The sequence below is a fragment of the Pristis pectinata genome, chromosome 26 (assembly GCF_009764475.1).
Source record: "Pristis pectinata isolate sPriPec2 chromosome 26, sPriPec2.1.pri, whole genome shotgun sequence".
Classification (NCBI taxonomy): Eukaryota; Metazoa; Chordata; class Chondrichthyes; order Rhinopristiformes; family Pristidae; genus Pristis; species Pristis pectinata.
The window spans coordinates 29,283,327-29,297,998 of record NC_067430.1 but is presented as its reverse complement, the minus strand read 5'-3'; the positions used below and the strand labels follow the sequence as shown (position 1 = coordinate 29,297,998).

The window sequence follows — 14,672 nt, the reverse complement described above, 5'->3', positions numbered from 1 at the left end:
GAGTTCCTCCAGTGTTTTGTGTGCGTTGCTTCAGATTCCAACATCTGCAGAATCTCTTGTGTCTCCATTGTGCACATTATGGTTGTATTTGCCAACCATGCATTCTGGAAGCTTACTTTCAGGAAACTGTACGTACGTCTGACAGTGGAGGCTTCCTGATAATGATGAATTTTTCAAGGAACTGTCCTACTAATTAATTGGACTGGATTCTACAGCCACATACAGAATGTGGTTTCAAGTGTGCATCATGTAAAACAGGTAAATGGTGGACATCACCACCAGATATTACCAATACAAAATGGGATTAATATCATATAGATCAGTGTAAGTGGGTGGTCGATGGTTGATGCAAAAACACATTGGGCGAAAGGGCCTGTTTCCTTTCCACAGATGGTCCCTGACCTGCTGAAGATATACTGAGCCTCCATAATCCAAAGGTTTGATCACGTGTAGGATTTTGTATTTGGTTTGATGCATCTTATTGCAAGAAGAGTTTGATCAGTGTTGAAGAGATTTATCAGGTTTCAGGGCTGAGGGAAGTCTTTATCTGGATGGATTGGAGAGTCAGGGATGGTTCTCAGAGTAGAGGAGGGGGAAATCAAAGTCATGCAAGTGTAAGACAAATGAAGAGAAACTGTTCATAATGGAGGAAAGGCAGATGTAATATAATTGGTAAAAAAAAAACCAAGGTAACATGAAGAGAAGCTCCTTCAGCCTGTGAGTCAATCTGAAAAAAAAAGCACAGGATGCGGAAATATTCAGCAGGTAAAGAGGAGGAAACATTTTACAGTGACGCTCTTGCTTCAAGTGAGCAATAAAACAGGGTTCAAGTTGCAGAGTAAGGGGGAAGGCTGGAAAGGACAAAAGAGGAGGCCTGTGATGGAGTGGGGCACCAGGAGAAGGTGAGTGACAAAGTGGTGGTGGGGAAGGGTTGGAAGATATGACTGGAGGAGATGTAATTAGAAGGAGGTAAATAAAAGCTGAAGCAGCAGGAGAAATAAATGTGAGATACAAGGCTGATTGTTGAAGTCAGTGTTGAGTTCAGAAGGCTGTGAAGTGCTAAGTTGGAAGATGAGGTGCATTTGGACTTTACTGAAACTGTGTGGGAAACCAAAGCCAGGAAGGTCAAAGTGGGAGAGGGGTGAAGAATTAAGGTGACAATCAACTTCAAGATCAGTGTCACCCTGATACATCCTGAATGAGATGCTTGATCAGGGACCAACGTTTGTCGAAGGATGGTGGAAGCAGAAGTGAACGTGGCTTTCAGAAAGGAATCCTGATGCAAGGTCCCGACCCGAAACGTCGCCCATCCCTTTGCTTCCACAGACGCTGCCTGGCCCACTGAGTTCCTCCAGCAGTTTGAATGTTGCTCCAGATTCCAGCATCTGTACCCTCTTGTGTCACCAGGAATCAGAAACTGTTTCAAAGAGAAACAAAACTGGAGGTGTATGGGGAAAGAGCAGGGGCTGGGATGGATCGGGTTGCTCTTCTGGAGAAGCCATTCAGGCTCCTTCTGAACAGTAACAATTCTTGGATCTGATGACTCTCCTCTCTTCAAGAACTTTGTCCCCTCATGTTTATTTGCAACTTTTGACCAAAATATACAAAGTAGCATGATTTTTGCAGAATCAGCCAACAACTTTACTAATAATTACTAGTGAAGGACAAATTAGCATGTTGCAGTAAATTGTCATTTAATGATGATTTAATGGATTAAAATTGTTCTTATTATTTTCGTAGGTAGTTGTAAGACTCTGAGCGTACCTACTCATGTGTCTTGAGGCTGCTCAGTGGTTGGAGGGAGGATTCCACAAAATGCTCACAGAATTCAGTTTGCCAGCAGGACCTTTGGTTTCCCCGGCGTGGTCTGAAATGACTGCCCATCACTGCCAGGTGCAAGCCGTCTAACAACTTTGGAAGGCTATATGCATGTGGATTCACATCCCTGCAGATTGTGAAATTCACCCACATCTAATTAAAACTATAAACTATTTGGACAAATATGAATATAATCAAAGAATTGTGGAAGACAGCTTTGGATGAAAAGTTCCCTTGAAGGTGCCAAAAGTTAACAGAGCTTCCATAATCGAGAGAAACAAAAGACTGCAGATGCTGGAATCTAGATGCAAAAACAACAAGATGCTGGAGGAACTCAGCAGGTCAGGCAGCATCCGTGGAAAAGCAGAAGGTCAATGTTTTGGGTCAGGACTCTTATTCAGGAGCTTCATTAATCAACCAATTTTCAACTCTGGAGATTTCTCTTAAAGGCTTCCCCCATATCCTGGCTGACTTGGATTAGAGTAAATCAGGACCTTGTTTTTTCTCTCTGTTACCTGATTACTGCAGGTCCTTTGCCAAGGTCATACTTAAACTCTAAGTAGCCATCACGCAGATTTAGTGACACAAAATCTCCACGGCCATCCGTCTTCTGCCCATTGTAAAAGATCATTCCATTGCGGTCCTTTGCCAAGAAGACCACCTCCATCGATAGCTTCTTACTGTAAGCAAACAGCGTGTTAATAAGTGCAAAGATTTTCCCCACACTCACCTTGCCCACCCCCGGAGCCTCTCACCTCACCCTCCCCATGCAGAATCTGAAAGGCCCAGCGTATAAACGGTCATCAATATTATTCCAGGTATAACGAGATAGTGACAGGTTGAGATCAGGTGGACAGAGCTAAGCTGCTCCCGTTATCTGATGGTGTCCCCGACCCGAGGACACAGGTTTAAGGTATGGAGCATGAGATGTGGAGGCTGCTGGGATATGAGGGACAAATTTTATACAACGAGTGGCAGTGAGCTGACTTTGAAAGTAGTGGGAACAGATATATCAATGATTTCAATAAGTGCAAGGGAAATAAACTTGTATTACAAGGGAATGGGGACCCAATGGGATTGCTTTACAGAGAGCATGATGTTCCAAATGGCCTTCTACAATGCTGCAGTGAGTTTACAACTCTATGCCCTCAATAACTCAGCATTCAAAGAGCACAAGAAAGGATGAGATCAAGAAACTCAACTTTTTTTCCTCATAGGTAAGTGATTTTGGAAGCATAGATCTCTAAATAATCAACCTAATGCTCCAGTAACATAGATACAACTCATGGTTCTTTCTCTTATACTCCCAATTCTAGGGAGAATATATCACATCATACTTCCAGTTCCAAAGTTCATTTAATCAGATGTGTAGATGAAGGCAGTCTACTGCAAATGGTCACAAGATGTTCAAGCTTTAGTCTAGAAAATCTGAGTACAATTTTGGCAAGGTAAGGATTATTTAAAGCATCTAAAGTCTCCCACATGGGCACACCCAAGTTGTCACTGCTCCAAGGTTCAGTAAACCCGTAATGTCCTCAACACTCTCTCTATCTCCCTAGGAGTGCAGTTCATGGTGCAGTGACGTGAACATATTACACAGCACTCATTTAATAACTGAATTCAAAAGGGCTGCTCTCTGACTTACAAATGGGTAGTACTGAGTTATCCTCACCTCCTCAGCTTTGGCAGTTAAGCCGAAATATTAAAGTCTTTTGATCTTTCATTTCTAACTGAACTGCCACCATTAAACATCAGAGCATCGGAGTTCCAATGAACTAAGAATTTTGTCATTTAAGGTATATTCCCCTTCAGTCATCATTACTCCTTCACATCTACATATGTACAGTTGCTACTTATTGGTTATATCCCCTAATCAGTGAATGACCCTTTGTGATCTTTCTGTGGTTTTCTTCACCATTTGACATACCCCTACACCTATGCCAACAACAATTATCAAATACGTTCCTTCTCATTGGCACAGATTTAATGTTTGCAAAAGCAAAACAATCCATTTTGAAAAGTACCCAGAAATACTCAATTTGGAAATTGGTTTCTGGAAAACAGCCAGTTTGAGAATAGTTGGGGGGGAAGGTTTGGTGGTATGTGTATGAGCACTGAGCATTGGTGGGTTAGAGATTAGGTTTAACACAGAGTAAACTCACGACAAGTCATCGGAATATGTGTGGATTCCGTTCATTTCCAGGTACGAAAGTCCATTAAACTCTGGGATGAAGGCACTGCTCTGGTCTTGCTCAGCTTCTAAAACAGAAGAGATATTACTAAATATAGTGAAGTCCAAACTTTGTCCCCAAGTGAGTGAGCCTTTGTCCTGAGACCATGAAACCCAGTTGTAGGTCCCCTCTACCTTCCAGGACAAACAGTATCTTCCCTTTTACGTCCTCTTAGTTAGTTTAATCTCTCATTCTTCTGAATTCCAGAGAGTTTAGATCCAATCTACTCAATCCAATCTAATCCTTTCCTGATAAGGCAAACCAGTGACCAACCTTTAATTCTCAATCCCACTTCCATTCTCATAGAGTCACGGAGTTATACAGCATGGAAACAGGCCCTTCAGCCCAAATTGATCATTTCAACCAACCATCTGAGCTAGTCTGAATGATAGAAAAATAGGGGGCTATGTGGGAGGGAAGGGTTAGATAGATCTTAGAGCAGGATAAAATGTCGGCACAACATTGTGGGCCGAAGGGCCTGTACTGTGCTGTAGTGTTCTATGTTCTATGTTCTAGTCCCATTTGCCTGTGTTTGGCTCATATCCCTCTGAACCTTTCCTATCCATGTACCAATCCAAATGACTTTGAAGCATTGCAATTGTACCTGCCTCTACTACTTCCTCAGGGAGCCCGTTCCGTGTACCCATCACCCTCTGTGAAAAAGTTACCCCTCAGGTCCCCTTTAAAAATCTTTCTCCTCTTTTTGTGCCCCCTACCCTGGGAAAAAGACTGTGGCCTTATCTCTACCCCTCATGATTTTATAAACTTTGATAAGGTCACCCCTCAGCCTCCTACGCTCCAGGGAAAACAGTCCCAGCCTGTCCAGCCTCTCCTTATAACTCAAGCCCTCCAGTCCCGGTAACATCCTTGTTTTCTGCACCTTTTCCAGCTCAATGACATCCTTCCGATAGCTGGGTGAACAGAACTGCTCTGACTTTAGCCTCTTGCACTGTTCTATCCAATGTAAATGTAAACTCAAGGAACAAAACCACCTCAGCACATTACCACCCTCAGGACTTCACACTGAATTCAACAATTTCAGATAACTAGCCATCCCAGATTGTATGTAAAACTACCCAGATGTGATGAAGGGTCATCGACTTAGTGTTAATTCTAGTTTTCTCTTTCCACAGATGCCGAATGGTATCCTAGCTATCTGCTCTTAGCTGGGGCAGAACTAGGTGTGTGACTGGGCTACAAGTATTGTACATAGGGGGTTGAGTGGAAAGTTAGCCAGAGAAACAAAGGACTGCAGATGCTGGAATCTAGATGAAAAACACTATGGTGCTGGAGGAACTCAGCAGGCCAGGCAGCGTCCGTGGAGAAAAGCAGGCGGTCAACATTTCAGGTCAGGACCCTCCTTCAGGACTGAAGGTAGGAAAAGGGGAAGCCCGATATACAGGAGGGAAAAGCAGAGCAGTGATAGGTGGACAGAAGAGGGAAGTTGGAGTGGGCACAAGGTGGTGACAGGTAGATGCAGGTAAGAGATAGTGACGGGCAGGTGTAGGGGAGGAGGGGAGAGCAGATCCACCGGGGGATGGGTCAAAGGTAAGGAGGAAAAAAGAGGGGTAGAAAAAAGAGAGATAGGTTAGGAAAGGGAAGAAAAGAAGAGTCATGGTTGGGGGGGGGTGTGTGGGGGGAGGCAGAGAGTGTAGGGATTACTTAAAGTGGGAGAATTCAATGTTCATGCCGTTAGGCTGCAAGGTTCCAAGATGGAAAATGAGGAGCTGTTCCTCCAGTTTGCACTTGGAATTCTCCTGGCAGCGGAGGAGGCCGAGGACTGACATATCAGTGATAGTGTGGGAGGGGGAGTTGAAGTGACTGTCAATGGGGACATGCATATCGTGGTTACGGACAGAGTGCAGGTGTTCTGCGAAACAATCACTTAGTCTGCGTTTAGTCTCACCAATGCAGAGGAGGCCACAGTTGGAGCACCGAATGCAGTAGATGATATTAAGGGAGGTGCAGGTAAAAATCTGCGTCACCTGAAAGGACTGTTTGGGTCCCTGGATGGAGGTGATGGAGGTGGTGTAGGGGCAGGTGTTGTACCTATGGCGGGGGCAGTGGAAAGTTCCCAGGGTGGGAGCGGGATGGGTGGAGGGGAGGGGTGAACTAGGGAGTCGCGGAGAGAGCAGTCCCTGCGGTGGGGGTGAGAGCAGAGGTGCGGGAAATGGCAGAGACATGGGTGTGAGCTCTCTCTACCACAGTCGGGGGGAAAGCCGTGGTTAGTAAAGAAGTTGGACATCTTGGATGTCCCGGAGTGGAAAGCCTCATCATGGGAGCAGATGCGGCAGAGAAATTGAGAAAGAGGGATCGTGTCCTTGCAAGAGACAGGGTGGGAGGAGCTGAAATCAAGGTAGCTGTGGGCGTCAGTGGGTTTGTAGAAGATGTCAGTGGATAAGGAAGATCCTGAGATGGAGATGGAAAGATTGAGGAAGGAGAGAGAGGTGTCAGAGATAGTCCAAGTGAATTGGGTGAAAATTTGTGGCAAAATTTATGAAACTTTCAAGTTCCACACGGGTGCAAGAGGGGGCACCGATGCTGTCATCGATATAGCAGAGAAAGAGTTGAGGAATGGGGTCGGAGTAGGCTTGGAACAGAGACTGTTCAACGTCACCAACAAAGAGGCAGGCACAGCTGGGGCCCATGCGAGTGCCCATAGTTAGCCAGGGTGCCTCCTACTGCAGAGTGGATGTGTGGGGAGCAGGACGGAGAGTCATCAGTCGAACTGGATGTCACCCAGTTTGACTGTGAAGTCATCCATGGTCAAACTATGAGCCTGCATTCTCTGCCCAACTCCTTACTCAAAATACTGTCAATTGAAACAAGTTTTCTTGGAATTGTGTCCCAGCAGAATTAACCCCTTCAGTTCAGGATTGGAGGTTGGGAGAGTAATTGAAAAGGTATCGTCAGCTTTGTCAAATCACTCCCGTCATCTGAAAGTGGAGAAACAATATATTTCTGATTTGTTGCACGATTCATGGAAACAGATTTCACTTGCAATGTTACCCGATTTATAAATTAAACACATTAGGGTTAAATAAAATTCTGAGCAATCATGCACTTATCCAAGGTTTTTGTTAATGTAATGTGCAATGTTCTTACCCTTGAGTTCCCTCAATGAAAATGCACCAACTGAACCAAAGGCATGGCATTTATTCCTTCAGCTCTCTTCTGCTGACAGTTATAATTCTACATACACTGCTTTGAACCTTGTCAATGCCGTAGCACTTAGCATTCTCCAGGGAAAGTGTTGAATAGGTTGAACAGCCTTTACGCTGCATGCCAAATGCAATTTAGAGTAGATTCCCAGAATAATCATTTTAAAGAGGCAAGGAGCGGAAGGAGAACAAATGGTTTCAAACTACTTTATGTTTTATGTGCTTTTTCGTTAATGGTTGCACGTTACTCTCTCCTGTTCTACATGGGAACTACAGTCTTTAAATGCTTGCCTCTCATTGAGAAAGCCATGTAAACCAGGTCACAGTTCAACTCAGAGAAGCACAAGCCTGAGGACTTCTCCTACCGAACTTAGAGTGACTTACTGTGGTGCAGAGTGCAGAGTGGGTCTCAGACAGACAAATCAGTTGCTCAACACCAGTTACTTCCACCCACCCACAATCAGCAGCACCCACCCCCACACCAATCTTTACCACACCACCAGCTTTATATGGACTAACAGCATCGGTTAGCTTGCACTGAATAAAACTACACTGCATGAACTTGGAGCACCACTTATTGGTGAAATTTTGAACAGCAAGAGTCAGTCATGCGTCCAATCCAAGCAACACCAAAACAGCAATAGCTCCGAGATATTTCTCAGCCATGCTCCCAGCAAGGTTATTGAATTTAACTTGGGCATGAGATTGTCACTTGTCTTCCCTTCTGGCTCTTTCTCACATAACTAACTCTATCTGAACTGCTAAAGAACTAAGATGGAAGTATATTTTTTAAGACACAATGGGTAATGACCATTTAATGTATGAGCTCTTTGTTTGACACACAATTTACTTTTCAAGTTTCCACTGTCTCCCGAGTCCAGCAGACAGTGGAAACCAGGCAGAATCCAAGTTGGGGTTCTGTGAAAGAATCATAACTGAAGTGATATTTGATTCAACGTATCTCCATTCCACAGAGCACACTGGCATGGACCAAAGCAAAGAGTTACCGACCCATTGTGCTGCAACGGTGATACGTTAACCAGTTCATTTCTTTGTGTCTTCAATCCCAGGTCTGTTAGCAATACCACACATCTGTTTAAAAACAGACCCTAACACACATCACTGAGCTGAATACTGAGACACCCCCCACACCTCCTTGATCTTGGCACCATTTGGACAGTCATTCAGTGTAAAACTATTTCTCCATCAAACTGCATGGTAAGGAAATCTCAGCTGTTCTTCAAATCCCTGGGCTCCATGGACCATCTTGAGTTAAATGGAGCTTGTCCAATGATAAGTCATTTGGTGGCTTCAGATGCAGCTGCTTATATTTTCACAACATTACAAATCTCAAAAAGGAATCAAAAAGATCACAGGATTATCAGAAGTCCTTTTAAGTTGAAAAACAAATTATTAATGTGCTGCTTACATCATGAATTTTGATTGCACATCAGTATCTCATCAAAGTGCTCCCAGATGAACCAACAGTTCTGATTAATCTTAACTCTAACTGTCCCACTGTGGACCATTACGTTGAAGACTGCTGCTGACAAGTTTCCATTGGCTGAAGACTCAGGGTTATGTCGTACCTCTTTCACAGAACTCTCCTTTGCGTCCCATTGGACATTCGCACTTTGCTCCGCCTTCAGGTAACACCATGCAGGTGGCTGATGGGTGGCATGGATTCGGGTCACATGGGTTGTGCTTATCAGCACAGGTTGGTCCTGAAAGGTTGCAAATGTTAAACGTAATTAACTACCTTCCAACAATATCTTGCTATTCAAATCTATACAGTATGTAAACTAGGACACACAAAGGAGTTTAAAAAATCCTATTTACTTAGTACAGGATTACAAATTATATATAGTGCAAAAACATGACATTTGGCTCCATTGAAGCATAGAACATAGGATACAGCACAGGAATAGGCCTTTTAGCCCATGATGTTGTGTCAAACTAATTAAACTAGTAATTAAAAGCTTAACTGAATTAGTTCCTTCTGCCTACACAATGTCCATATCCCTCCATTTTCTGCACATCCATGTGCCTATCTAAGAGTCTCTTAAGCACCTCTATCGTATCTGCCTCCACCACCACCCCTGGCAGCACATTCCAGGCACCCACCGCTCTCTGTGTAAAAAACTTGCCCCACACATCTCCTTTGAACTTAACCCCTCTCACATTAAATGCATGTTCTCTCTCATCTTTCCTGATCTAAATCTTCCTCCCCTCCATCGACTCTGTCTACACTTCTCGCTGCCTCGGTAAAGCAGCCAACATAATCAAAGACCCCACCCACCCTGGACATTCTCTCTTCTCCCCCACCTCCCGTCGAGCAGAAGATACAAAAGCTTGAAAGCACGTACCACCAGGCTCAAGGACAGCTTTTATCTCGCTGTTATACGACTATTGAATGGACCTCTTGTATAATAAAGTGGACTCTTGACCTCACAATCTACCTCGTTATGACCTTGCACCGTATTGTCTACCTGCACTGCACTTTCTCTGTAACTGTAACACTTTATTCTGCATTCTGTTTGTTTTCCCTTGTACTACCTCGATGTACTGATGTGATGAAATGATCTGTAAGGATGTCAGGAAAAACAAAGTTTTTCACTGTAGCTCGGTACATGTACCTCCGCCATCAGATTTCTGAACGGTCCATGAACACTACCTCATTATTCCTCTTTCACATTATTTATTTATTTTTGGCACTTAAAGTAATTTTTTGTGTCTTGCACTGTCCTGCTGCCACAAAACAACAAATTTCACAGTGATGTCAGTGATAATAAACCTAATTCTGAAACTAATTTACTAATTTATCTGTTCCCTTTCTGCTCAGTTCCTTGTCCACCCTGCCCTTAAATGCATCAATACTATTCACCTCAAACACTCACTGTGGGAGTGACCTCCACATTCTCAGCACTCCCTGATTAAAGAAGGTTCTGCTGAATTCCCCACCGGATTTGTTGGTGTCTGTCTGATACTGGTTACGCTCTTTTCCAAGAGTGGAAACATTCTCTCTGTATCCACTCCATCAAAACCCTTCATCAATTTAAAGACCTCAATAGTGGTCACGTCTCAGTTTTCCCTCAAGTGAAAAGAAGGTTTTTGCACACTCTTTCTACTGGGCAGCTTGACAGCTGATATGGCAAAGAGCCATACATTGTACTTTCAATGGGGCTGGATAAAACATGGAGGACAGGGTGACTGGGGGAGTATTTTCCAATTCAGGGGTCTATTGTACCCCAATTCTTCAGTTTAGTGGCAGATTTCATTGCCTGAAAATGGAACACTTCAACTTTTGACGCCCAAAGGCAGCGTCAAAGATCAATTGATAGGTCAAGCTTAAAATGGGAAGAGATGCCAAGCATAAAAAGGAGGAAACTAACAGAGGCACTGGGTCTAATCTGCCATTCCATGAGATCACATTTGATTCCCCACTCTCCCTCCCACTAGTTATGATGCATCTCTATAGAACTCTGGTTAGGCTGCATATAGAGTATTGCGTACAATTCTGGTCACCTCACTATAGGAAGGATGTCAAGGCTTTAGAGAGGGTGCAGAGGAGGTTTACCAGTATGCTGCCTGGATTAGAGGGCATGTGCTATCAGGAGAGGCTGGACAAATTTGGGCTCTTTTCTCTGGAATGGCGGAGGCTGAGGGGTGATCTGTTGGAAGTGTATAAAATTATGAGGGGCATAGATAGGGCGGACAAGCAATATCTTTTTCCCATTATTGAGTGATCCAATACCAGTGGGCATGAGAGAGGGTAGGTTCAGAACAGACGTGATGGGTACATTTTTTACTCAGAGAGTGGCGGATGCCTGGAATGCGTTGCCTGATAGGGTGATGGAGGCAAACTCATTGGGGGCTTTTAAGAGGGGCTTGGATGGGCACATGAATGAGAGGAAAATGGAGGGATATGAGCATTGTGTAGGTAGGAGGGATTAGCCATGTTGGCACAACATCGTGGGCCGAAGGGCCTGTTCTGTGCTGTACTGTTCTATGTTCTATCCCCGTATTCCTTTATTCCCTTGTCATTCTGCTGCACTCCGCACCAACAAGGCGTGGTGTCAGTAAGCACCTCTGGCCACACCACTATGACTTCCATACCAAAATAATGTCGTCTCAGTGACAATCCATGTCAAATTATGGAGAGTTTTGAAGAAAGGGCATTCACTTAATCAGGATTTTCAAACAGATCCACATTGCTGCTACGTCAATCCCAAGCTCCATCAGTGATGATACTGACTGTAACCAGGTGCAAGACAAGAGGGAATTAACTAAACATGCAGAGAATTTCAATTCATTAGGTCAGCTCTTACTAACTAGCAGAAGACTTATATTTCTTTGATATGTTTTACTAGTTCCATCCAAACACACTTGAAAAGATTTTGTCTTGTTTCAATGATTCAAAGACTCCACCTTTGAGATCGACATGCAGGCATGCTTCGCTGTTGTCCACTCACCCCTTGCAGGGAACTATCCTACTTAGTTAACTGGTTGGAGAAAGCCAAAGAACATGGAGATCTTTGGGCAAGAATTTGAAGCAGTTGGAGCTTAACTGGTTGGAACTTTGAAGCAGACCAGCATCGAGCACTGTTTGGATTCCTGCCACTTGTCCAGTTTGTGACTACTTATTCACACTGGTCCTTAGGGTGAGGCAAGTGGCCAACTCCAGCTCCTGACTATCACTGATTCCCATCAATGAGTCAATCATCAGCAGCGGTTCCACAAAGCTTGTTGTAAATAGAGGCAAAGTAGATGCTTAGTGCTCCATACTGCTCTCAGAGCTTCCAATCCCACCATCCGTAGACCATTGAAACTAAGTTCTTCATTGACATCAGTAACACATCCATTCTTGCTGAAGTCCTGGTCAGATTTTACAGATTAAAAAGTCTGGCCTCCAGGGTCCATGGGCGGGAGAAAGCTGAGACGCTGAGCCATGCCTTGACCTAGTTCCACCGGGCCCCTTGCTGCAAAGTTCTTTAGTAAGTCGCTGCCTATTTCCTGCATCAGGTGTAACTGTTCAACCACCCCCATCCCTCCCCTCCCAAACCACTTCCCCAACCTCTTGCCTCTGTTGCTAAGGGAGCTTCTGTCTCCCTCTTGAACAGATCTCTTATATGATAAAGGTGATCTCTCAGTCTACCTCGTCGTGGCCCTTGCACTTTATTTGTCTACCTGAACTGCACTTTCTCTGTACCTGACACTATATTCTGCATTCTGTTTTCTTTTTGTACTAGCTTGTTGTACTTATGTTTGGAATGGTCTGTCTGCAGGGCAGGCAAACAAGAGCTGTTCACTGTATTTCCGTACAGATGACAATAATAAACTAATTATCAATTACCATGACATTAACCGCGAGCTCAGGATCTGGGATGGAGTCAGTTCTGCATTAAATCGGTAGCAGGAAGTTTAGACCCTGCTGGTTACATCAACAGATAGCAATATTATTAATTATCAATTGTCAAGGTGGTTACCTGAAAACTCGCCGACACATACACAGTGGAACATCTCTGCTTCCTTCACATGGCACTTGCCATTATTCTTGCAGGGGTTGGGAGCACAGGGGTTATTTCCACACTCCCCCACCCCACTGCCGTACAAGACATCACTGCCCTTTTCCTGCAGGTTGTAGATTAGGTTATTGACATCCAGCAGTCGGATACATCCCCGGAGTCCCTTTGTAGCTGCCGTCCTTTCTGTAACACTAGAAATACAAACAGCATTTCCATAAAACCCAGAGCAATATAACCAGGCAAGCAACTTACACAACTAGAACTGGATGCCAAGTATATATGTACAAATTCAGAAACAAACAATAGTACGAACAGGAGGAGAAACTTCTCCTTCATCATTTGGACTGAACAGACAGAGAAAAGAGCTTTTGCGATCTTTGACTCAGTTTCTGATATTTGGTTCCAGTGAAGTCAGTTTCAGATGCTACTATTTGTACAAGTTCAATTTCTATTGCAGAAAATGCTGGGAACACTCAGCAGGTCAGGCAGCATCTGCAGAGAGGTGAGCCAGGCTAATGCTTCAACTTGAAGGCCTTTCCTCAGAACCCACCAAAGTGAAACATGATGCAGTGTGCTTGCACTGTACTGCATTCCATGCTTACGGTAGGGTCTCCTCTTGACTGCCGAAACTAAACATAGATTGGGTGAAGCTTTGTAGAACACCCTTGTTCAATCTGCAAGGGTGACCCTGAGCTTCCACAATTCTCTGTCCCACTCTGACCATCACCTCCTCCGCTGATCCAACAAAGCTTGAAGAAACAGTACTGACTAAACATATGGACCCAACACTGTATTCTCCAATTCCAAATAATCAATCGTTCCTCTAACCTGTTGTATTCCAAACAATATTCTGTTTTCTCTCTGGTCTCTTCTGGTACAGTAACACCCCAATAATCTGCTTATTCCATTATTTGGCAATCCAGATGGTTTGGAATCTGGAATCTGTTTCCCACACTCCCTTTAAACTCACAGGGGCGCCTGTATAAACTTACTGAGTTCACTGGGAAAAATTACTATACTACTTTGTAATTTCTTTAAAATAAATGAATTAAAAGGGTGTTGAGGTATTCATAGGAATAACAACCAACGGTCGAGAAAATCTGTCACCACCAAAGTCTCGAGTGCACCGGATTATGGGAGTTCTATTTCTGATTTCATTCATCTCCCCCTACAACCTCCCCACCCTCTCCCACCCAGCACCCCCACCTGTGTCATTTTTTTCCCCTGGACTTCTGCTCACCTCCCTCCTCCCACTTCTCTGCAACTTGAGCTTTGTTTCATTTCTAATTCTTCCTAGTTCTGATGAGACCTCATCGATCTGAAATGTTAGGACTCTTCCCCTCTCCATGCCTGATCTACTGGGCACTTTCTGTCTTTATTTCAGCACGAAAGAAACACTTCATCTTTTTTTATTTCCAATTGAATTAATGTTCCTTGGTTTCTTTTGATGCATATTCAGGGAGGAAGAGATCAGGAAAATTCCAGGTCCCAGTTCTGGACCCTACAAAGTCAGCAAAGTCGTTTGACTTTATGCAGCCAGGAGCAGAAAGTCAGTTAAGGCTCCTACTCAACACTGGTGTCCAGCAATAGCAGAAGGAAATGTCTGCATGTGATGTCAGGTTATCGCAAGGTCTGAGTCATCTATGATTGAAAAGCTTGCAAGCACCATCAGTGTTGGTGTGTGAACATTGCCACTCGGACAAGGTATCAGAAGAAATAAATAAGTGCCCCAAAGGTTCAGGTAATTCTTGGAGAATTCTGACAATTTTTATGAACTTGCATGTTTTAAACACATTATCTGTGGAAACAGAAATGAGTTCTGCAGCAGCTTGAAACCTTCAGATCACCATTCTCCAAAGCTTCCAAATGCTCTTCTCCACTGTGAGGGGTATTCACTTCCCATACACCAAAAGGTTTATTGCTGACCTCAGCTTTTT

General features: G+C 43.9%; 1 protein-coding gene across 10 annotated transcripts in view; it reads right to left on the bottom strand.

The window, feature by feature from the left end:
- The window catches only part of agrn (agrin), a 501,404-nt gene that overhangs the window by 29,002 nt on the left and 457,730 nt on the right, over positions 1–14,672 (bottom strand). For all 10 annotated transcript variants that reach the window (XM_052039159.1, XM_052039162.1, XM_052039160.1 and 7 more), the window contains 4 exons: positions 12,697–12,926; positions 8,800–8,934; positions 3,981–4,077; positions 2,334–2,498 (listed from right to left, as the gene is read on the bottom strand). In XM_052039159.1, the coding sequence (XP_051895119.1) occupies positions 2,334–2,498; positions 3,981–4,077; positions 8,800–8,934; positions 12,697–12,926 (627 nt within the window). The remainder of the gene's footprint in view (positions 1–2,333; positions 2,499–3,980; positions 4,078–8,799; positions 8,935–12,696; positions 12,927–14,672) is intronic.